General features: G+C 35.6%; 1 protein-coding gene across 9 annotated transcripts in view; it reads left to right on the forward strand.

The window, feature by feature from the left end:
- LOC106159955 (transcriptional corepressor CBFA2T3) overlaps positions 1 to 24,494 on the forward strand; it is a 65,697-nt gene that overhangs the window by 20,853 nt on the left and 20,350 nt on the right. The window contains exon 1 of one of the 9 annotated variants that reach the window (XM_087011638.1): positions 4,260 to 5,338. The exons of 2 other annotated variants lie outside the window; for them this stretch is intronic. In XM_087011638.1, coding sequence (XP_086867764.1) covers positions 5,224 to 5,338 — 115 coding nt within the window. In that variant the 5' untranslated portion in view covers positions 4,260 to 5,223. Of the gene's footprint in view, positions 1 to 4,259; positions 5,339 to 15,006; positions 15,293 to 17,699; positions 17,748 to 19,883; positions 20,642 to 21,159; positions 21,716 to 24,494 lie in introns of those variants that run through there. 6 more of the 9 variants (XM_013536420.3, XM_087011634.1, XM_087011628.1 and 3 more) reach the window with 6 other exon arrangements.

Here is a 24,494-nt window from a genome sequence, read left to right on the forward strand (position 1 = left end):
TCACAGTAAATTTGGAATTGGTATATCTTTACAACCAGCAGTACCAGTATTGTGAAGGTGATCAGTAGAAATCATATGCTGGGTACAAGGCAGAGTCACCATTGCAGTCTGAAACTCAGGGTGACAGAGCAATTATTTATGCTGGGTGGAAAGAAGAGAGTCACATGCAATACTCAGAAACTCAGGGTGAGAACAATTAGCACCTGTTCTCTTCACCCATTGTAGTAGGTGAGATGGTCCCATTCACTGTGCCCCATGCTTGGCTGAGGAGTAGGGGAAAATGCCGCGGAGGATAGGGGGCAGTTTACACAAAATGACTCTAACGCGAATGTTGGTCTAAACTTTAACATTAAACATTGGGTCTGCTTCTGTTCAAAATAATTTCTGATTCGTCCATGTAAGTAAAGCAAGTATTGATCTGAAACATAATCATCATATTTCTTGTTTATACAAAAGGTGCAGGAAATCATTTATTATACAACTTCTTAATTATTGTACTACTGTTTTATTTTGGGTTAAGGGGGATTTGGAATTCGTAACTGTAACCGACTACATTACTGAGATGTTTGCAATGGTGTGAAATTACAGCAAAAGTTCGAAGACAAAATTCATTAATCCAAAAGAAAAAGGAAAGCTGTGTTAGAACTCTTCAATTTAGACATATATGTATATCAGTTTTTTTCTGTAAATATACTTTACCATCATGTCTTTATTTCAATAATTTTAATACATGTTTGTCACAATCTCAGTAATTCCAAATAAAGCTTTCTTTATTCAGGTGTAAAATCAGTATTTGTATTGCATGACACATGTCCACGATACTTGAAGTCAGTTTAAACAGCATAGATGACTGGGTTCACCATGCTCTCTTCCTGTTGCATCTGTTTATACATCCTAATTACCAAGATTAATTCTTAATACCAAATAAAATAGACTGTTCAACCCTGGTGTTTGTACAGGTTTAAGTAGCGGACAGATTTTAAAGGCAAATACTCGATTACACATGTATGTGTTTCAATCTGTCATACCATCCAATGTCATTCTTGGGAGCACATTCAAGTATTTGTAAATCAGTATTGTGGTGTTAAAATGAATTTTTGTATGTACAGCTTGTAACGATTAATGCATAAGTATATGAACAACTTAAACCAGTTATGCAATTTCTGGATTTCTAGGAGTGATTAATCCTAGTGCTAGAATGGTTGAGAGCAGATTTCTTTGGTAATGGATTTGGAATCCATAAATATTCCAATCGCTTTATCCTAAAATTTCTTTATAGTTTTATCAGTAGTACTCCCCATTGGTTTTGTTGAATTTTAGATAAGTCTAAAACCTGTGGATATCTACCCCCACCCCCCCACCCCTTCTCAGCATCTGACACAAACTCTTCTGCTGCTTCTGCTGCTGTTGATTCAGGCAATCTGTTTCTGTGGTGAACCACTTAATGTAAATATATAATTACCTGTTCATATACAGCAGTTACTATACAGGTATTGAGAACTTAAACAAATTTTGCTGAAGTCAAAGATTTTCAATTCATGCACGAGTAATCAGATATGCATAAAAGGAGGCATTTGATGAAATAAAACTTTGCAGTTTTACACTATTGTTTTTTCCATAGTAGGTGTGTAGAAATAATCCATCTCAGTCAAGTGAATGAAAAAAGTGTAGTTGGTTGATATGTAACCTTAGGAGATTAAAGATTGCTTTAACAAATGTATTTAAGACACAAGCCAATCCCACTAAATTGGTAATATTTGGTAAGCTCTGTGCTATTAAGTTGGATAAGGCACTGTTCAAACAGAGGCAAGGGTCAAAGTTTACAGAAAGCATACAACTTACAATGCAATACAACCCTCTTTCTTATGCTGCAAACATGTTTAGAAGAAATCAGATTCTGTTATTACATAAACCTCATATTAATGTAATTTAATGTGATTTAATTTGTACAAGGCCATTGTCAAACTTATTCAATTTGATGGTCTTTATTGACCTCTGATGTATATTGTTTTCCTTAGGCAAATACCATAGAACAGTTGACAAGATATCTTATGTTGAAATTTTCATTCTTTTAAAATAATTTGTCGGAAAATTTTTTAAATAAAAGCCTCATATGTATCAAATCTAGTGTCTGAATTTGGAGAAGAGCACAACTGTTTTCAGTGGTCTAGGTTCTAGATGTCAACTTTTTCTTCTTCCCCTGTTTTAAATGGCATCCATGGGATATGCTGCCTCTTGTCTGAAACCTTTTTCAAAATGTGAACAGCAGTTTTATTTACTGCCGCACCCTCCTATAGATAAAAACGCTTTCGATTCCTTAGTTTGTGCAATTTCACCAAACTGCATTCTTCACTCACATTAGTGATTGGCTAGTTACAAACACGCTTTCTTGTAAACATGGGCAAATATCATCACCCATGGTGAGACAGTAAAGTGAAGATTGAATGTGTCCCTCTTCCTTGTCCCTGCCCCTGCTGTCGACCACCACCTGAAGATGTGAAAACCAGCCTTGCACTGCTTGTATCAGCACTAATATTTTTAGCTGATTTATCTGAGTGAGTATAGGGGATTGAGTTTTAAAAATACTTAACCAGTCCCTTAAAAGTTACCCAGTAGAAGCAGGTGATATTTTCATTGATCTTAATATTGTTCCTACTCTGTGATAATTGAACACTTATTCACTTGATATTCTGTAGCAATTGTTTTTATTTCCACCTCTGTATTTACTGCTTCCAATATTTTGTTTAAGATATGAAAAACAGTTTTTTTAATTAATCAACCGATTTGGCCTTTTCATCTAAAAGATATGAAACGCTTGTCTCATTTTCTATATGCATGTTAAATCTTTTGTCGTATGGCTTAAGTCTAATTTACCACTGTGAGCTGATGCATGGTTAAATGTTCCTTATATTGTCAGTTAGTGGTCATCCTTAGTCAATTGTGGCAAGCAGTTTAAGAATCAGTGGCTTACAAAGCCACATATTGATTGCAATTCTTAATTTATCCCTGCCCAGTCAATACAGTTATCTTAGCCATAAGTGAACATACCATGTGCTCATTTGATTGCCAATCTTTATTATACACATAACCAGCAGCATCCAGCTGGATTTTTGAGGCTAATCTCCCCTTAGTTAGGTAATCTTCAGACATCTCTTGGTGTTAATCTCTGGAACTCTTCTATCTCTTGCTCAGGCAGTTCTGGAACAGCGCAGCAAGGGAGAATATTGTTTAGCTCTCAAATTGGTTGGATGGTCGTTTTTATGCCAACCTTCATGGTTGCCTCATTGATTTTTTCCAATGAAAAATTCAGCAAGCCACTTCGTCAGTTGTGCCTCTGTTATGTAGAGTGACAGCTGGGTTGTTTTTATTTCAAGTCTGTAGAGGCAGAGAGAGAGAACAGAACAGAAGTGATGTGGGAGAGTGCTGGTAAAAGCTATTGCTTGTCTCTGCACTATATTTATTCAACTTCCAGTGAGTTAATTCTGATCTGTTACGGAAAAGGATTTTTTTCTGATTTACACATTTCTTTCACTGCATGTGGAAGTGACATGAAAAAGGCTCGAAGTTGAACTATTTCATGCTTTATTATTAACTCAGCATCTGTCTTTTATCTGGCAGTGTACATTCTGCATTACATTGTTCTGGAAATTAGATGAGATTGCTGCAACATTGCAGATACATGTATTTTATGATATTTTTCTTTATTATCAAAAAGAAAAAAAAAAGATATTCCTCAAAAGTGAATGCTGCCCACCTACCTGCAATCTTACATGTATGAGAATTACCTAGCATATGGGAATCCTTCATCTGCGCCAGTAGTGCCAACGTTATGGTTGTGACATCACACTTTCCGGAAAAGACCAGCTGCTAAGTGTTCATTTTTACTCACAGGAGATTAACCTGTCAGGGAGACCAGGATGCAATCACTCTCAGTAGAAGGTGGCTCAAATGTCTCTCCTGATAGTTCTCACCTGAGCCCATGACATGAAAAAGCAAGATCTGATAGGAAGCTTGCAACATTAATCCACTTGGTCGTCTGATTGTTACATCGTTGTTGGGAGATCTCATTGGTATTGTGTTTCGGTGTTTGGTGAACAGGAAAAACAACGGTTAAGATCACGCTTGATAGGGATGTTACTAGAGCTTTTTCTGGTGATTGCTTTTTTTTTAAATTCAGTTGTCAGGGAAAACTGTTGGACATTGTTGGCAATTTGTTACTTTTTGGCAAAAAGAGGCTGATAGAGTTTTGGATTTTTCTTAGTTGTAAGGAACATTGGAAAGAAACAAAAAAAAAACAAGATTTGGCACTGAGTAAGGTTTATTGAGTGAAGACAGTTGCAGTCTAAACAAGAAGAAACAAACAAAACTTCTGTAATTTTGTTGATTGATCAGAGAAAACATTTGAAATTCTAGAGAAAAAAATATAGCCTCATGAACAGGCAAGAAACAACAGAACTAGAGGTGAATTCTTTTCTGGACCTAATTGCCACACACTGACTGCAATTGATTAGTTCTTAACATGCCTGTTATAATTAGCAACTGTCATCTTTGCAGGAAAAACAGCTGGAACTGCCTTTGGAAGCAATTGAACAAATTTGGTTCCAGTTTTTTCTCAGGGTTGTAGTCTGCCACCTTGATTCCTATACCAACTGCTTTGGTGCCAGAAAGTCGGAGTGGGCCCCAATCAATGCCACCTGTTACTTAGTATACACCATATGTCAGTGAGCTCCTAGTTGCCTCCCAGACACGTGGCTCTCTGAAGCTCTCTGAAGCAACTCTTCATCTCATTGGGTGAGAACCACTTTAGGAGTCGGCTGGACTGGATTAGTTGCTTTCAGTCAAATGCTAACTGGCAGCTGAGGCATGCCTTGTGTTCCACCAAGCTCATGGTTCTGTGTGCTTGAGAGAGCTTGACAGGTTGGAGATACTGGATGCTGGAATCCTTTCACTGACCATCTGGACAAAATGTGGGAGGTTATCTGAAAAGTGGTAATTTTGGATATTGTTATATAACAGTATATCTTTTTTTCTGAAAGAAAGGGAAAAAATCTGTGATATATTTTCTTGTGGTTTGACATATATGAAGTGACAGGAGAAGCAAGGAGGGTGTAACATCGTAAATATATAATACTTTTCTTCATCAGTTAAAAAATTTGTGGACTGCAGGAACACTATATTTTTCCTGGAGATAGAAAAACTGTCTGTGTTCCTTGGATTTGTGTCATGGCTAAACAAGAGGATAGACTTGAGCGCAAACCAATTAACTTATTAAGTTTGATGAAGTCTCATCCTCAACGCTATCACGGGGTGTTTTCCTTCGAATTCTGCCACCATCGCAGTAAGTCAGATTTTTCTTAATTTAATTATTTGCTTTTTAATCAACTATATGTTGTATATAATATTTTTCCACATCAGTTGTTGTGTGAAGATATCACTACAGTTCATGTCAAGCATTTTGGTTTTGCCCTGGTGTATTTTATCTTTGAGATCTACAACCACTGAAGGCAATGAAGGATTCCTTATCTAAGAGATTATTATTTTGCAAGATTATTTTCAAGAAAAAGAAGTGATATCATGTTTTATTAAATTATCATTTAGTTTAAGTTCATATTTTATATACAGGAGAGCCAAAACACAAAAGTCCCCATATATACATAAATCTTAAAAGTAAAATCCAACCCAATCCTATCAATTGTCCCCAATTTTACTATTAAAGAGTTGTTTTTTTGATATAAATTAACAATATGAACCTGGTTTGGAATTGAAACACCTGGTGAGGTGGGTTTGGTTTTAATATTATCTGCTACCAGCAACAATGCACACATTTGTATGAGTAATTCTGAATCTTTTATTGTTTATATCCGAGGGGTGGGGGGGGGGGGGGGGGAGATATTCATACTGCCAGTGTATTCCTGTTTGGGTTGCTGCAGATGAAATGTTTGATGTAAACTTCCGTTTCAGAGACCAAAATAATGGTAATACCACAGGTCATAAATTTATCAGTGTGCCATAATATTGTTTATTCAAAAACTGAATTTAATTTTTATAGTATTTATTATAAATTGCATAAACTCACATTATATCTCTAAAAAGTCTGAGTGATTGGATTAGTAAAATTTTAACTTTTGCTTGATTGTTAATATTTGTTATGGTTTTCTTAAATGCTACAGTATATGCTTCACCCTTAAGAAAATGTTCAGTTCTGTAAGATGATTAATTCTTAATTGGGTTTACCTCTAGTCTATTTATATCAACATGTTCTATGGCAAGACTCATATGAATCAGGCCATGAATGAATTTTTCATAAAAAATATAGAGGTGCATGTGTCTTTCAGGGGGGAAATGATATATGAGAACAAAAAAATTAAGAGTTCTGCTGTTGCACATACAGGTTATCTCATTTGGTTGTTGTTGATGGCAAGAAGTAACACTCTTCAAAGTAGATCTATAGAGATTTTAACAGTTGCATTGTTTCATTTCATAGTAGCATGTTGATTTTTTTTTCATCTTTTTGTCCACAGTGACATTTGCTGCTTTAAATTCAGATATAAATTCTGATTTTGTATTTCAAAAGCAGAAAAATGGAACGATAATAACAGCAACAACAAAGAGATTCATGATAACTGTAACCACTTTTCATTCTTTTTTCATCGCTGCATTTTACATTCAGTCAAGTTGATATTTCCCCGTGGCAGCACTCCATTTGTAAATTTAATATGGGCTCTGTTTGTACAACTAGCATGTCAAACAAAGTTCATAACAAGCCAGTCACCATAATAAATATCATTTTGCTTCCTGGATTGCATGTTTTGATATCCTTGGTTTGATATTGTATGGGTAATGTAATTGTTGTTTTGTTATTGATACTTCACCCAACAGTATGACTGCTGATACAGCATTGATGTTGTGAGTGTGGTCGATGCACTGTACAGTACATAGGGGGATTTATTATTACTGATAGACTAAGGTGTTCCTGTATTATCAGCAAAGCCATACGCACACCTTGCTCCCCTTGCTTTTAGGTAAGATTTTGTTTAAAATCAACCTTGCTGGTGGAAGATAAAAGGGAAATATGTAACTTTAGGCTTTAGAGTTATGGCTTTTGTGAGGTTAGATTGTAATGGGTAGAATGCTGTACGTTAAGATAGTGTGTGTTGTTTGTTTATTCTCTCTCTCTCTCTTTTGCACACACACACACACACACACACACACACTGTTTATATATTGTTGTGGAAACAATATTGCAATAAAGGTTTACAGTCTGCATTCAATAAAAAAGACTAATATTTTATTAGAAAAGAATGAAAGAACTATGACCCTTATTGTTCCAGTGTCAAACTATTCATGTCAAAAGTACATGTTTAAAAATGTGATAGTATCTTATTTCATTAAAAAAAATTGGGGGGGGGGGGGGGGGAGGACACAAAAGAGGTCACAGTAATTGAGTTGAATTTTTTCAGTTTCTGGGACCTCAAACTTGTGCAGTAAAGAATTTCTCTAACCAGTATGAACGATAGAAATGCTGATAAAATAATATATGAGAAAGTAAAAAAGAAATGTTTTATATCCTTATTTTTTTCACAAGACAAAGTAGATCCTGCCGTCTATTTGTTCTATTCATATTTTATTTTTAATTAACAATAAGTCAATCCAGAATAATGAATTTCATGTAAAAAAGAGATGATAAAAAAAAAACTAATGCAATCTTTAAATGTAAATAGTAAAAATTTCAGATTCACACTGTGAGTGAGAGCCCGGAAAAATATATCCATACTCAGAATTCCTCCAATAGCAAAATAGCCATCCTGCCTTGTGTGTTGCTTTGGGCTGATGTTTAGAGTGAGCTATCATATCCACGTGTTGAAGTGAAGAGAAGGTGTAAGGTTTTCAAACTCTGCTAAAGAATGGGGCCCATATGTTCCAACCATCAGCTCTGGCGCCAGTGTGGCGGGGAAAAATCTGGAAGACTCATTTCTGTGACCCGCGCCATAACAAAAATGTTGCCCTTCTTCATCAAACCCAGATGGGGAAATAGTTCTGTTGATGTTTTGCAACTTGTGTTATTTGTTATTTCAAGAAGACGGGCACTACGATGTACAATTGGTTTACAGTGATAAACGATGGCTGGTTTCAATAACACTCCCGAGCCAGCTTGCTGTACAGTGCAAATGTATTAGCAGTTCATAATAGTAAGAACACATACATGCTTAGGGAATACAGATTTAACACTTAGCTGAGGGATTCCTGTAATCCCAATTCAAGGCCCCTGATGTAGAAGTCATCTGGCCTACCAAAAGCAAGCAAAGTGGCAGATATGTCCCAAAGGATGTCAGGCTGGGGGGGAGGGGGGGGGGGCAGGAAGGATCAGGAGGGGAAATGGATTTTGAATTGAACATGTCTAGGCTTGTACAAAAAGCATGAATATGATCCTTTCCAATATTGAACCATATCAGTGGTAAATTGACAGTTATATCATCAGAAATGGATTATTTCTACCCTATGACGAAAATTATAGATACCAGATGCAAAGAACGAAATAGCTCTTTAAATATTCAGTATGCTGTTATCTCTCCCATCTTTCATTTTTAAAATGCAGGTGCATGCTACCACACGACCGCATGTGTTTAATGTGCTCTGTGCATCTGGGTACATGCCACAAATTTATCAATAATATTCCATATTTTCTCATTGTCAATCCCCCGAAGTGAACTCACTTAGTAAGGGAGCACTGTGCCACATCTGTGGGTTTGTGATATTATGAACTGATAAGTAAAGAAGTACAGATACATTCCGCTAATTTCTTCTCATTCAGACACCAGGGATGGTGAGATCTGGTCTTAAAAGCCAGCTGCGCCACTCTTAATACTAGGAACCCATAGCGGCTTAATTGAACTCTCCCTGAATGTCTTGACATTAAGAAACAGTCTTGTTCAGTGAAAAACGAAGAAAAAAAATTAGAAAATAGTAAGAGCAGATTGGCAGCTGAGCTATGAGGCACAATAACCATAGTGTGACAGGTGATGTGGGATATTTATAGAATCTGATTACCTAGAAGCTCTGAGAAATTTTCCCAGAGCCAGAAGTGAGCTGCAGCTGCACCTGCCATGCCTGGCGCAATTATTAGTTTTCCTAACAGGTCTATTGAGTGACAGGTTATTGTGGAGCTCTCTGTGCGAAAGGAAAGCAGTGTTTTTTGGTAGCAATCCCTAAACTTTTTTTTCTTGGATCCTTATACAGTTTTCTCTGAATTGGTATAACTGTTTTTCTGAATTGTGATAATGAAAAGAAATACAGGTTTCATCTCGATCTCTCTGATTATCTCTTTTAAATTCTCTTTTAATCCAGTAAAATCCAGTAAAAAACTCACTCTCTCTCTCTCTCTCTCTCTCTGTCTTTCTCTCTCCTCCCACACAAGCCCCCCTTCCTTATAGCTATTTCTTAGAAACTGTTTACCCTCATGTAATTTCACCATGAGATATTCTTTAAGCATGTGGGCATTAATGAGGAATAAGTGTAAGTAAACATCTGAAGAGAGGAGAAATTTGTCACACACATGGAATTTCCAGTGTTTGGTGTTTGTACAATTAATGTGTTTGTACTTTCATGCTCTGAGTTTGCAGCTCTGTAATGTTGATGTCAGGAAGGAAGGTGCTGTAGGTTGGACACTAAGGCTTCATTCACATGCAATGTCTATTTTCTAAATTCTATTTTCTATTCGCGCTATCTTATGATCACGGTCTGTGCCCTGAATATCCCGCCTTGAATTACTGGCAGCGCGAGCCAGTTACTTATAGTAACTTATAGTAACTGGCTCGCGCTGCCAGTAATTACGCCACGGGATATTCAGGGCACAGACCGTGATCATAAGACATACCGCGAATAGAAAATAGAATTTAGAAAATAGACATTGCATGTGAATGAAGCCTAAGAGTACATTAGGGGAATATATGTATGTGTGTGGTTTGGTGTGTGTGTGTGTGTGTGTGTGTGTGTGTGTGTGTGTGTGTGTGTGTGTGAGAGAGAGTTATTAAGAAAGGAAATAATTAAAGAAAAAAATTTTTTTTAAATATTTATGATGCTGACAAAGGATATGAGATGGAAGCAGCAGAAATCATCCTCTGTAATGGCTGCTATTTGGATCTTATTTAGTTAGAAATTAGCGGCCGAAATTAGCAAGGATCCCACCACCTGATATTAGATCTGGACACAGCTGCAAGATTCCCTGTAGACACCAGTAATCCAGGGGGAAGGGCTCCCATATTTGCAATTCCAGGCCCTGCAAAGGCATAATCATTGGGAATTCATTTATTATACATGTATTGGTGAAATATTTAATTAATAACACAGGGAATATGTGTATCTGGGGTGTCTGCCATTTCACCCAGGAGGGGAATTTTTTATCCAAATTATTGACCAATGTTTGTGAACCGACAGAGTGATACACATGTATAAGAATGGACAGAGAAGGAGAGGTATCAATAATTCATTTTGTATAAACTTATCCAGTATTTGATAATCGGTAATGCATGTTCAAGTTCTCACATCTGGAGAGGGCCCAGGTGGAAGAGTTCGCAGGCTAGATGGAATAATAGATACAACATATTGCATAGTTCACTCTAGAATAATTTCTGTTTAAGACAATTAGCCCGTGTAATTCATTGGAATCAATTTTTAGGTTAATTGGTGAATGATTGGTTGCAGAGAAAAAAAGTGCTAGATAATTTTTTGAGTCAAATTTTTTATATTTTAAACACTCATATTTTTTTTTCTTTTTGCATTTGTAAGAAAGCAAGCAGTAATCACTAGAAGTGTGTAGGAGGGAGAGGCCATTTTGAATTGGAAAAGACGTTTGCACAGATGTTGTGAATGTTTGCTCTTGCCTAATTAAGGAGTATTCTCTAGAAAAATGCACATCTCAGAATGATTGTTAATTGATAATTGGGTCAACTTCATAGGCTTCTGCACCTGTAGAAGTTCTCACCTACACTGCAGTACTAAACAAATGCTGGAGGGAAAAGCTGTTGGAAAACTTAAGATGCGCATTGTGCAAGTATTGAAATAATAAGTATATTGTGTGTTTATAATAGAAAGGAGAGAAAATAATGATGACCTTTTGCGTGATAGCAAAGACTTATAATGACATCTCTGCGAAAATGTCTGAAGGATATTATTAACAATTTAAGGTGTTAGAATACGATAAATTATTCAGGACCAATTCTGTGTAGGTGTACACCTACCTAGGGCTATATATGCAGTGGCAGAATAGTTATATATCTTTATTATTAGTTTTTTCTGTCCACATTTGTGTATCAATATGGAATTAAAAAACAAAAGGATGTAACTTCATGCCAGGTGTGTCTCTGACACATTCATTAATAAAGGAAGAAGAAGAGAATTGGAAAGCAAACAATAACTTCTAAAGTGGTTATTTCTCAGCATTGGCAGTTCCTGTTCATTGTATTTTTCTCTCTCTGTCATCAAAACTGATGTAATTTCCCATATATTAACTTAAAGAATGCCTAGATTTTACATTCCCTCCATAGCTCATTGCTATTAGAATATTTGATGGTATTCAGTAGTTCTGTTTATATTGACATCATTCATCCTCCTCTTCCCTCTATCTTCCGATGTTGCCACAATTTTAACAAGTTGCCATGGCAACATCCATTTAGCAGAGGGTGTTATGGCAAACTATGGCAGGTTTACAGCAACAAAAGCAAGCACCAGGTACAGAGACACCCCCCCCCCCTCCCCCTTTTGCTTTGCTCCATAGCAATGTGTGTTTCATGCAATGTGTGTTTCATGCTTAATCTCAATTTAGTGTATACTGAATTATACCAAATTATATGGCAAGGTTTACATGCTAGGTGCTGGGATTTCAATGTGCTTGAAATAGCAGACTATTTTACAGGAGGTTGTGTCTGTTTTATATCTGGTAGGGCTAAAAGGCTTTCACGGTGATTGAAACATATCTCACTTTGCTTATACAGGGGATATTGTTGGCCATCTGTACTTTTAAAGGTAGTCTCTCTCTTTTCTCTCTCTCTCTCTCTCTCTCTCTCTCAGTACGCTTCCCACATTTACATATCAAATTATAAAATTTTCAGTTTATTCATAATACAATTTAAAGAAAACTCACTGTATGCTATATAATATGAGCAAAAATTAAACAAACAAAATCGCTTTTCTGCACATTCTTTTCTAAATTAATTCTTTCTTGATAATTGGTAAGTGTTAAAAAATGTTCCCCAAGAAAAAGTAGTCAATGTTTATAGTGTCACGTTCAGTTACTGCACAGTGACACGTACACACCCCACATGGCTAGGCCATATTGCAGAGTTAAAAAATAACAGTTCTTTGGATGGTTTTTGTCAACGTTAATTGTTTGTGATGCGCTCTTCATTAATATTATCAAAATCACCATTGATTAGAAAGGGGTAAAAATAGAGAAAACTCAAAAGGGACAAAATAGTGTGGGCTTTTTGTGCAAGTTAATGTGATGGGTCTATGTTTGACAAAATGGTCAGTGTCAAAGCTGATGGGGAAACAGAGTAAGTGCAGTGTAGGTAGAAATAATAGAATTGTACTGAGTCACAGTTGTTTTCTGGCTTTGATTTAGGTTACCATTATAGGCAATGAATAAATTTGATTAAAATTTTTTACAATCAAAATGCTTTGGCCTGATAAAGTTACAGACTTACAGAGGATGCAATTTGTCTACAATTTTCTCTGTATCTATCTGTCTATCTCCTCCCAGCATATATCTACATATTATCTATCAATCTATATCTATTCATCTATACAAATGCAATACATATATTCAAGTGAACAGGTGTGGGAATCAATATAGTTACGTAACTCAAGTTAAAATTCCCTGTATTGATGCACAGGTAGAGTCACAGCTGGGGGACAAGGTAGCCCACCTGTGTTCAACCAGCACACCTGTCACAGTGCACCTGGACTCCCATGTTGTGGAACAGCTGAAATGGAAAGAGGGAAGGAAAGAGGATGAACGAGTGAAAAAGGGAGATAAAGAGAAGGAATGCAGTAGAGAGGTAGTAGGGAAGTGTGTGTGCGTGTGTATGTGTGTGTGTGTGTCTGACAAAGGGATTAAGCGGGGGGGGGGTGAGTTAGGAAAGAGCATTTCTCGTCTGATAGGTGTCTCTCAAACAGTGGGCTGACATGTATTAAAAGATAAAAAAAAAAGGTGATCGTTTTAGAACTTACAAGATAACATTGCTAACAGGTCACTAACAGGTTAACATCCTAAGTGAAAGAGAATTTCCTTGTCTAGAAACATGGGAAGAATTTGTCTGAGTTGGTTGTAAAGTTATTTATTTTAACTTTTGGAAATAAAAGTTTTATGGTGACACTGGGCTTTGATGGTCCTGCATATCCCTGCCTTTGACTTTCTACATGGCCAGCTTCACTCAAAGCTTATTAAAAAAAGGGGGATCACATAGCCCTATAGTGTCGCCTCCAAGGTAACTTCTGGGCATTACCTGAGTATGCATCCGTCTGTTTCAGGTGTGCAGGATAAAGTGTGCAAACACACTCTGCTAGCCGCAATCAATTCTATCCAATATTTATACAGCTAAATTGTTTGTTCATATCTTCAAAAACCAAAATTCAATGGGATCGTTTAGACATGGATCCCTTGGTGTGACAATACCTTAGACCCTGTGTGACCTCTATACAGGCCATTCCATGTTATTTTCTTCCTCACAACATCTCTTTTAAGAAAACTTTATAAAGCTTTGTCTATTTCTAAATAGACAGAAAAAGACCTTGCACCAAGTTAAGTTTATCTTCTTTTGTACTAAGTTTGTAAAAAAAGAGAAGGTAACAGTTAAATTTCAAGGGAAAATTCAATGGAGGGAGAAAATATTTTGGAGTGGCTGATACATGTAATCTTCCTTTCAGTGCAGTTTAAAAGAGGTCAATATTTGACCCGCTGTGTTTGTTTAGTTGTTCAATATGTGTGTGCATTTCAACGGTCAAGTCTGCAGGTAGACTGAAGGAGTCAAGAATCACGAGAATCACGAATCACGAGAATCACGACTCTGCCTCACGCATTTCTGTCTGTTCAGTTGTTCCATAGTGTAGTTTAGCACCAGTGCAACTGAGGCAAGAGCAAATAAACAAAATTTTGAAGAAAATATAGAATAATTTGATGGAAAATATTGTGACAGATGGCTGATTTGACATTTGAAAGTGCACATGTATCTGATCTATGTGTGTATACAGTGTATGGTGTATGTGAGGAAGTAATAGATCTTTCTTGAAAATTTATATTTGACCTCCATACTGAAATGGTGCTAAACAGATAGTAGAGATTAAAATGTTTAGTACATGAAAAATAAAATAATAATAATAATAATAATAATAATAATAATAATAATTATTATTATTATTATTATTATTATTATTATTATTATTATTATTATTATTATTATTATTATGTCTTTTTCTAGTTTGGAGTACAAAAGTTTTATAAATTGTTTCAGTTTATTAATTTCTTTGGAAGGGGTGATTTTAAAAAATAAACTAAGACAAAATGTTTCACTTTTTGAAATAATCATTTTATGGGAGAGAAAAATAGTGGTCAGTTTGAAAGTCAGTTTCTGCTTTATAAACATAGTCAGATTATTTGTACATATATATTTTATGTTATTATTATCACAGAAGAAACAGCAAAATAAACCACATGTCCAGAAACAATAATATTATGACCTAATTATAAACTGCCAATTGATAACAATTACATGTCAAGATAGGCAAAGGACACGGAATGGATAGCAATGGCCCCTAAGCATTTCCGATGAGGCATGACTATCTATTGACTTAGTAAATCTGGAAACCTGTGGCACTTATTGACATACATTACAGGTGTAACGACACAGGGAAACCTTAGCTGTTTACTCAAATACCTTGATCACTCCCCTATGTATGTTGTAGCTGTTTTGTGTTGATATAGCTTTGATTCACTTTCTCTGACTTTCATTACGTCATGTGACTTCTCATTTGGATTTTAATGATCATTCGCGTGGGTACTTGACTTGGGTCTGTTGGGTAACTGGTGGTCATTTGGCTGGAATGACCCAAGGGGCCTTTTGACCGGGTGGATCAGGAAGGCTGATACTTTGCATGGTTGGACAGGAAATAAAATAGTGACAGTGGGTGATAAAGTTACTGGAAAATATGGATAAAATGGATAAAAGAAAGATCAATTTTTGGAAAAATTTGTTTTCTCAGAAACTTGTGCGCAAGAAGCTTGGATTATGTGCATCTGGTAAGTTTTTCCATACTTTTTTTGTATCAAAAATAGTTCATAGTTTTTATGGCATTTGAAAAAAAAATGTTTAGATTACTGTAAACAGTTATTTTATTGATTAACATGACTGAAATGAAAAACATTATAGGTGAAAAAGAAAATTGTTATTATCACTAAAATGCACAAAACTTTTTGGCAAAGAGTATGTTTGATTTCCAAAAATATTAAAAACAATATTGTAATGCAGTGGTTTCATTTTTTTTTTATTATTTCTTTTCTGATGAAAAGGTTATGTAAATCATAATAAAATGTGTATCAAAAGACAAATAGTGTGAGAAATTTACTGGTAAGTAAAAATTGATACACTTCCACTGAAAAGTAATACTTAGAAAACTTGCAACAATCTAGCAAAAATTGCATCCCGAGGTTCTCCTCAGTTCTCTCATTTCCTTTAGTAGTATGTGTGATATTTTAATCTGCCAGAGATCTGAGTGTTTTCAATGTATGGGTCTATAAGGACCCAGCAGGTTTTCAAGCATCTCCACTCATTTCCATAACTCATGGGCCTGGCCATACCACATGCCATATACTGCTACACAACTGGATGAATGATATCAAAATTTGGCAATACAGTATCAAGACCAAACTGGAACAGGATAGGGGCCCTGGTTGGTGGCTGGTCAATGATTTAGGCCCTCCACATGGTTTGGATTATTGCTTTGCCTAACATTAACTACCTGCATTGAAAACCAACTCCCAGAGCTGTCAGCCGAGGCGCCTCTTAGACTGCGGAACATCTGATTTCTTGCACTTCAGTCTGGGCTCCTGCGCCCTCGGCCTGGTATCCATCAACAAAGCACTTTCACATCTGGACCCTGAGAGGAGGCAGAGTGAGAGGAGGTGGAGAAAGAAGGAAACCAGCCGCCCAGTTCCACAGTTAATACATTCACAGGCCTACCCCTTGATTAATTGCTCGTGATTTGGAGCCGTGGTTTAGAAAAAAAAAAAAAGAAAAGAAATTGCTGCTGGCTTAGTGCATGGGTTGTTTGTGAGCTGAATCAGATATATAGAAGTTATTAAGAATGAAAAAGTGTTCATAGTAGTGATGATATTTTGAAAGTAAAAAAAAAAATGATCAGAACTTTTTCTTCAGTTCTACAATTAATTTGTTCATAGCCCTACTCCTTCCTTAATTGCTCATGGTTTGGAGTTGCTAAGAAAAAAAAAGAAAATGCTGCTAGTTCAGTCCATGGTTTGATTTATAGAATTTATTGAGAATATAAAACATTGAGAAATTCCATTTAAATTGATAAAAACAATCAGTCCTTAAATTTCATAGAATTGATTGGTTTATATATAATGGTACAGTTAAGACATAGTGAAAGTGGACTTGCTTTTGGTCTATTTTGAAATATTACTGAATAAATAAGTATTTAATTACAGAATGTAAAATCTCAACAATTTCATACGTTGAAGTTGGTTTTAAAGAAAAATGTCCTTGTTTTAATTAGAAATGATTCAGATTTATCCAGGAAATGGTGATTAATGCCAATGATAATCCCCTTCAGTGTATGTGATGTCTGGGATTAATTAGTGTTTATTAATTAGGAATGTTGATGGATAAGGTGTATGTGTTTTATATTATGAAGATGAAAGTAATGGCAATTTATGACAGGCGCTGTGAGTGATGTACAGTGCACACAGGCTTGTTTTTTTGAGGGGATTTTTTTTTATCTGTGTGAATTGAAATACTACAGTTATTTATGGGGCACCTGGATGTTTTTATTATTTCATTATTTACATTCATTTCCCTGAGTTTAAGATCAAGTTGGAAGCTTACCTTTAAAATGAGCAATACTATGCTTTTTCCAGTAAATGAATAAGGAACTAGGGGGAAAGTATTTTCTTTGGTTGAGATACGTTGTTTTGTATATCAAAACTCTATAACTCAGGGTGAATACTTCATTAAAAAAAAAAAAAAAAAAAAAAAAAAAAAAAATATATATATATATATATATATATATATATATATATATATATATATATATATATATATATCAGGTGACAGCCATGTTTTATTCATGCTGAGGAAGGAGCACTGGTAGTGAACAAGGAAGTCAATAAAAGGAAGAAAAATCCTTTAAGTGAAAATAAATTACATTAAGGTTATGAATATCCTGGGGATTTCAGATTGTAAAGAAGTATCTTAAAAATCTATAAAGGTCAATTTTAGGGATATGTTATTAAAACAAAAAGACACCCTAAGGGATTTATTTCTATAAAAAAAAGTAACGCTCCTGCGTCCACATCCTGGATTTCCCATTCTGACATGTGTATAAACTTGAACACACTTTCAGTTCAACAAAGACACAGGAAAATGATAAACCGTTCTTCCCATTTGTATAACTTTCAAGAAGCAGAAACGTACCGGAATCTGCTTTATTCTCCACCGGCAGTAGTCCAGCGGGTTAAGGTGAGGACATGCAAATATCACATAGACCACATTTCTTTATGTGTGAATCTTACAAGTCAGAAGAAAAATCAATTCTAGGTCTGGTACTTCATGTATTGTTGTCTCCCTGGAGAGTCTTCTCTTCAAGGAAATTGGTGGGCATTATGTGAGGCGTAATCAGTGCAAGTCAGGGACTTGTCTGAAGAAAAAATTGATCGATATTCAGTGCTTTGAGGCGCCATGCATTCACTCCGTTTTTGCTAGATTCATATGTGTCAGGAAGGTAAAAGTCAGTTGGCAAGGTGAGATATAAAGAAAGATGAGAATTTGCGTGGATGGAATTTTTCATTCTGATTCAATAGAAAAATAATTCAATTTTAAATGAGTTGAGCTAATGGTATAAAAGTGGCACGTAGATATATCTTAATATAAGTTCCCGATATTAGTTAGAAAATGTTCTTGATATATTGTAGAGGGATAGTTTTTTATAAAAGAAATAGAGAATGTTTTGTAGATTTGTATGTTTCAAGATTTTTATTATTCAGTCAAGTATTTGATAAAATGAGGATGATGAAAATTGAAGGTTTCTGTGATAAACCATTAACTTGCCCTGCTATATTTGATTGTCAAGTAGATGATATTTCAGATAATATTCAGAAATATTGATTCATATAAAAATGACGTTCAAACCAAAAAGTGCTCATCAGAATATGATGTTTGATAGACAGTTAAATTACAATAGAGGAAAACATTGATTTTAATCCTTTGGATGCGTGAAAAGTAAGCCTACTAAAAAGATCAAGAAAAAAAAAAGACAAGTAATTCACCTACATGCATGTAGCATGTAACCCCCTTGTTTTGGCACAATTCCTTTCTAAGGGCCCATTCACACAAATATTTGGATCAATCTATCTCCCTGGAGAGTCTCACTAAATTGCTGTCAACTTGACCAGCTTAAATGTCTGTCACGTCTAGCAAAGCTGTTAGGGGGTAATTATCTTTACCCCCTAGCTGATTCGATAGGCATGACAGACATTTAAGACGGTTACTTGACAGCAATTTAGTGAGACTCCACTAAGATGGATCGATCTAAGCATGGGAACCCAGTCTAAAAGTGTGGCAACCTTGGCTCTCCAGCACAACATAAAAAAAGCCTCTCTCCAGGGAGATTCACGTCATGTGTAGTTGTGGTAGATTTCCTGATAGTATGGCTCTCTTGGGTCCCCAGTAATGAGAATTACTGCCAAGATGATATTTTCAAGAGGGTAGCTAATCCAGTTTTTGGTCAATTTGCATTTAGTCAGATTATGGAACCGGTAATTTCAAATAAAATTTCCGGTCATGTCCACTGTCATTGGGATAATTTCAATACATCCAATTAATATTTTTAGGTCCAAGGTTGATTCTGCAGTATTTTTATCTTTCATCTATTCTGTATGAGAATAAATGATTAACAGTTAAAGATTGATGCTTATTACCTTGTATTAAAAATGGTTAAGATTTATTTAGGTTGTAGGTATGTGTGTGTTTGTGTGTCCACTGTGTGTGTGTGTGTGTGTGTGTGTTTGTGTGTGTGTGTGTGTGTGTGTGAGAGAGAGAGAGAAATTACAACAACTGATGTAACTTTTTTTAAAAAGGTAGAAGGCAGAAATAAATGTACATGTACATGCACAATGTATTTGGCAAAGCAAGGTATTCTTTCTCTTGGGAGTAAAGAGAATTGCACTTGACTGGTTGGAAAAGAGGAAAAATGAAGAGAGAATATTTCAGATGTAGGTGTTTGTGTGCAGAGAGAGAGAGAGAGAGAGAGAGAGAGAGAGAGAGAGAGAGAGAGAGAGGTAAAAAAGAAGACAGGAAGAAAATTGAAAGAAAGAAAATAGATTGAAATGAGGAAAGAAAGATTGAAATAAGGAAATAAAGGAGAAAGAGTGAGAGAGAAAGAGTAGAAGAAGTAGATAACAAAATCAGGCAGAAGAAAAAGAAAGACAGAGAATGGTAAAACAAAATGAGGAAAAAGGAAAAAAGAGAGAGAGTGGGAGGGGAGGAGGTACCCATCCATCTGGTTCCTCCACATGTTGTAATGTGGCAGCGTAATTGTTTTCTCAGAGTGGCACATGTGTTAAGTCAGTGTAGGAAGAGAGTGATAGGCTAAGCTCAGGAGTCCAGATGGCAGTGAAACTGCTGGGGAACATCTGACACTACTAAAAATACTTAACTCACTTCATTGCTGGACTGGCTGCCGAGGAGACCAGACGCGTTTCTGTGATTCTCGCAGTGAGTTTTCAAGTCGTGATTTTTGTGTTTCGAACCAGGAATGTATCACAGGATTCAGAAGTGATTTTATACTGATTTGTGTGTGACTTGATTACCCAGAGCTGCTTTCCTTGATGGACTCGCTATAGAGAAGTCTACAATAATTTTAAAACAGGATTAAGCCAGATTAGGAAGGGATTAATGTCATTTCTGTGTTGTTTTTCCAGTGGATTAGACATAAACCTATTTCTGAGAATACATAAATTTCATTGCTGGGAATAATTGCAGTGAATGGTTGAGGAGTTGTTTCAAACTTTTCATTTTGAATTGCTGTTTCTTAATTTTAACAGCATCAATTAAACTTTTTTTGTTTGTTTCACACATTGTATGACTTACTGACAGAGGACAGGGTACTAAGAAATAAAGAACACAGAAATCTAAGAGGTAATTTTCCTGAAAAAAACTGTCAAGAATTGTTTTAAGTCAGTAAAGTTGACAAAAAGGGGGAAGAGGAAAAATCTTACAAAAAAGTGAGGTAGCACCATTTGTGTTGCCTGGATAATCAGACTGCCATTAAATGAAGTCCGAAATTGTCTTAAAGACTGTATCAAGGCTACAGGAGGAGCGGACAAAATCGCTGATTTGCCTTCGTGATCTATCCAGTAAGTAGACCTACTTGACACTTGATTATATGAAGAATTAAAGACCGTTTTGGCATCCATTAACAAAGAGGTCATAATCAGTTATTTTCATTGTTGCTGAAGTAATTGATAGGATATAAGGCCAGGTGAAGGTGACAGTGTTTACAGTCTTTGCTTTTTCAAATTGATGTAAGTCAACTGAATAATATAAAGGTCTATATTCTTTTTGAACTTACTCTGTAGTGAAGATTTCATCAAATGCTCTATGGCTTAAAATCTTGCCTATGGTGAATTACCACATGTTCCAGTTTGAAATTCTTCATGTAGGAACCAAATGATAATTATGTACAGCAAGGTGCATTTCACCCTGTTATCAGTCATTATACTTAATTGTGTAACCACACTTCACCTGTGTGATAACAAGACTATTCAGTCAAGGTGTATAATAGTCAGGACTCTGGAGGTGTCAGCTTTGTTATAACTGCGATATTAGACACTCTCGCACACAGTGTTTTGTTTGTACAACCTGGGCTTTCTAGGCATAAGGACACGGAGTCTTTTGTTCAGTGAAGATCAGGTGTTAAATCTTCCTAACAGATTTTCCTTTCAGGTGTTTCATTAAGGCTAATTGGTCGAAGGACAAGTTTAATGTGATATGATCTGCTAGGAGGTGATGTTTCAACTGTATTGCTGATCAAAATGTTTTATAGTGCCCTAGTTGGGTTTGAAGATTGTGTGATAACAGGTTCAATCACACAGGTTCAGGCTGCTGTACTAGCTAGTACTCATCTTGTGACCAATTTGATTCTTTTCCAGCTTTTGTGGGACTGAAACTTTGGAAAAGAGATTAAGACAATAATAATGACAAGCAAAATTTGTTTTCATTTCAAGCACGCCTCGTGATATTTTGAAGTCGCATGACTTTCGATAAAATGTTTCCAAGTTATCATGTGAGAAAAGCACATGATGGGGGGAAAGAAATGATGATCCGTTAAGGAATGCTACTGTTAAAGATGGGAAGAATTTGGAGCACTACAAAGTCATCTGTTATAATATATCAGAGAGGGAATGATATAGGATTAACACCTGTTTAAGGTGAGTTCAATGGCCAGAGAGGTCAGAAAATGATGTAATTATTAGTAACTGGAGAAGTTTGTTTTTTTTTCTGCTTCTCTTGGAAACGTATTGATAGTGACAAATGTCATTGGAAAATATTTTATGGAAGTTGTTCATAAAGCACATGGGGTGAAACTTCATTATAAACAACACTGGCACAGTTCGTACCTATGTCAGTTTTCTAGATTGATATGCTGTTCATGAATTACAGTTGTAAATTGTGTAATTCACCATAAGTATAACTTATGTTTACGGTGATTATTCCATTACTTCAGAAGATTTATAATTTAATTGCATTAATTAAAAAACCCTAATATGAACATCGTTTTGTCACAATTAACCCCGCCCATGTTACACTCCAACGTCTGCCGGCTTAGAAATCCTGATCTGCGATTGGTTAAATTGGATGAACATTGTGTAATGATTGACAAGAGAGAGTGTTGGGAGTATTGGTAACATGTGAAACCCATCAGTGTAGGATTTATAGCCGTACATATGCAGTTGATTAGTAAAGCAAACACTTCACCCGCCAGACTGGAGCCAGGAGTGACTGCTGTACAGACGCAAGTTATCAAGAACACATTGCTGAGAGTCTCTAGAAACAGAGTACTGAAACTCATTTATACCACTGGTCCTTATGATTTAATAGCCGCTGACAGGTCTTTATATTATAGCGTTAAAAGTGTGACAAGAATGGAAAAGATGTCAGTTAATCAGTGCATCAATGATAATGCAGTTGAAATATCTCTTTTTTTGCCATTTGCAGAATTTATCGAGATACTTATTGCAAGTAAGGATGAATGTAACACGAAGATAACTTCAGATGAAAAAATACAAAAAAAAGAAGTTATTATTTTAGCAAATGATAAGTTTAAAAGGTTAAGAAAATATGTTTCATGTGTGGCAGCCATTTTTAAAAATAAAAATTAAAGATCCCCTCTTACTCATAGGGCGATAAAATTCAACAGTGAACATCAAAAGTGTGGATCTTATCTTCATAACTGCATGTTTTATATTTCTTCAATAAACCCAAATGGCTTTAAAAATTCCTCAGATAAATGAAGCACTTGATACAAATTCCGTGATAGGCAGAAATGTGCAGTTGTGCCAATATTTCATTAACTTACATCTATTAACTCCAATTACTGTTTGAACATTATTTTGTTTTTAGATGTAATTATGCTGTTCATAACAAATAATGAAAACAAGCAATAAAATTTTATTTAAAGGTTATCATTTACAGCATCACTATACTACATTGGAGTTAAAATACAAAGGTTTACATAGAAGTAAAGTTTTTTATTCTAACAGTAAAAATAATACATTTTGAGCATAAGAGCAAAAACTTGTTCTACTCAGTAAAGAGTGGGTCATGGGGACACTTTCTTAACAAGCACTTAGTGAAAAACTATCAAGAGCATACACTGCAAGTTGGTGATCACAGATGGTTGCTGTTTTTATCGCAGATCAGCCATTCAACGTCCATTAAGGCATCATAAGGTGACAGACATGTTGGCCTTACTAGTACACTGTAATGACAGAAGGTCATAAAAATGTCATTAAGAGAACCATCTGTCAAATGCTGATTGTAGGTGACAAAGCAATGGTGGTCCTATAGGGGCAGGGGGTGACAGCTAGCATGTTGAGGGGATAAGGTTTTGATATATATTTTCATAGATTTTGATTTATATACATATATTATTATATGTGTGTAATAATTTAAAAGTGTGACTTATTCATCATCAGGTGTATGTGTTGGTATGTTATCATAGCTGTATCATATAGGTTCCAAGCCTCTGTACTCTAGCAAATGATCACGTTTTAAATTTTTGAAAGATCTTTAATTGTCAATCAGAATTCCTCGATTACACTCTGCACTTGATTTCTTTTTTTTTTCTGTTTTGAGTGGCAAAAAAATAAACCATTCACACTGACAAAAGGCATGTTTCTAGCAAAGCAGGCTGGAAAGGAAATCAGATGTCATTGAAAATCAGCTTGAAAGCTTTGAGATAGTGAACAGTGCTGGTTTCCTTTAAGGTCTGTTCCTTTTTACTCATGAAGAGGAAATGGACTTGATGGAACTTGGGTGGCTGACACTTGAAACACTTTTCCTGGAAATTTGGAGCTAAAAAAGCTGCTTTATTTTTACATATCTGGAAATTGTCAAGAAACATTGGGGGAGTTTGAGTGATGACTACTCCCAGTGCTTCAGTTTCAGTTATAAACTTAATTGTACAGGAGAAAAAAATATTAGTATTGATAACAGAGCACTAGTGCACGATGATCCAATTGACATAAAATCTAACATCTGGGACATATTTCCATCTTATAAATAAGACCAAGATGAGAAACAGAAGAGCACCTGAACAATATTCAGAATGAAAATTTCACAAACGCCAACTATAACCTCTAAAGTGATGCCAACTGGCAAATTAAATATCATGCACAAATGTTTTTTTGATTTGATATTTGTCTCTTAGTAGTTTACACATACCACCTGTTTCAGTGAAAGTCGAATTATAAAGCTGTGCACAACTTAAGATTTTAAGAATGGGAAGTTGGGGAGGGGTGGTTGCCTCCACATTTATGGACCCCCCCCCCCCATCCCCCCACCCCCCACCCCACCCCCTCTTCTCTTACTTGACTAGATATTTTTATGAGATAGACAATGTGGTATTGTATTTTACATTATTATAGCAATAGTGTTAAACTTAGTAGAAATCTGATTATCTCCCACTCCAAAAAAGAGAAAAACTAT

The sequence above is a fragment of the Lingula anatina genome, chromosome 4, assembly GCF_051362555.1.
Source record: "Lingula anatina isolate TDL-2025a chromosome 4, LinAna3.0, whole genome shotgun sequence".
Lineage (NCBI taxonomy): Eukaryota > Metazoa > Brachiopoda > Lingulata > Lingulida > Lingulidae > Lingula > Lingula anatina.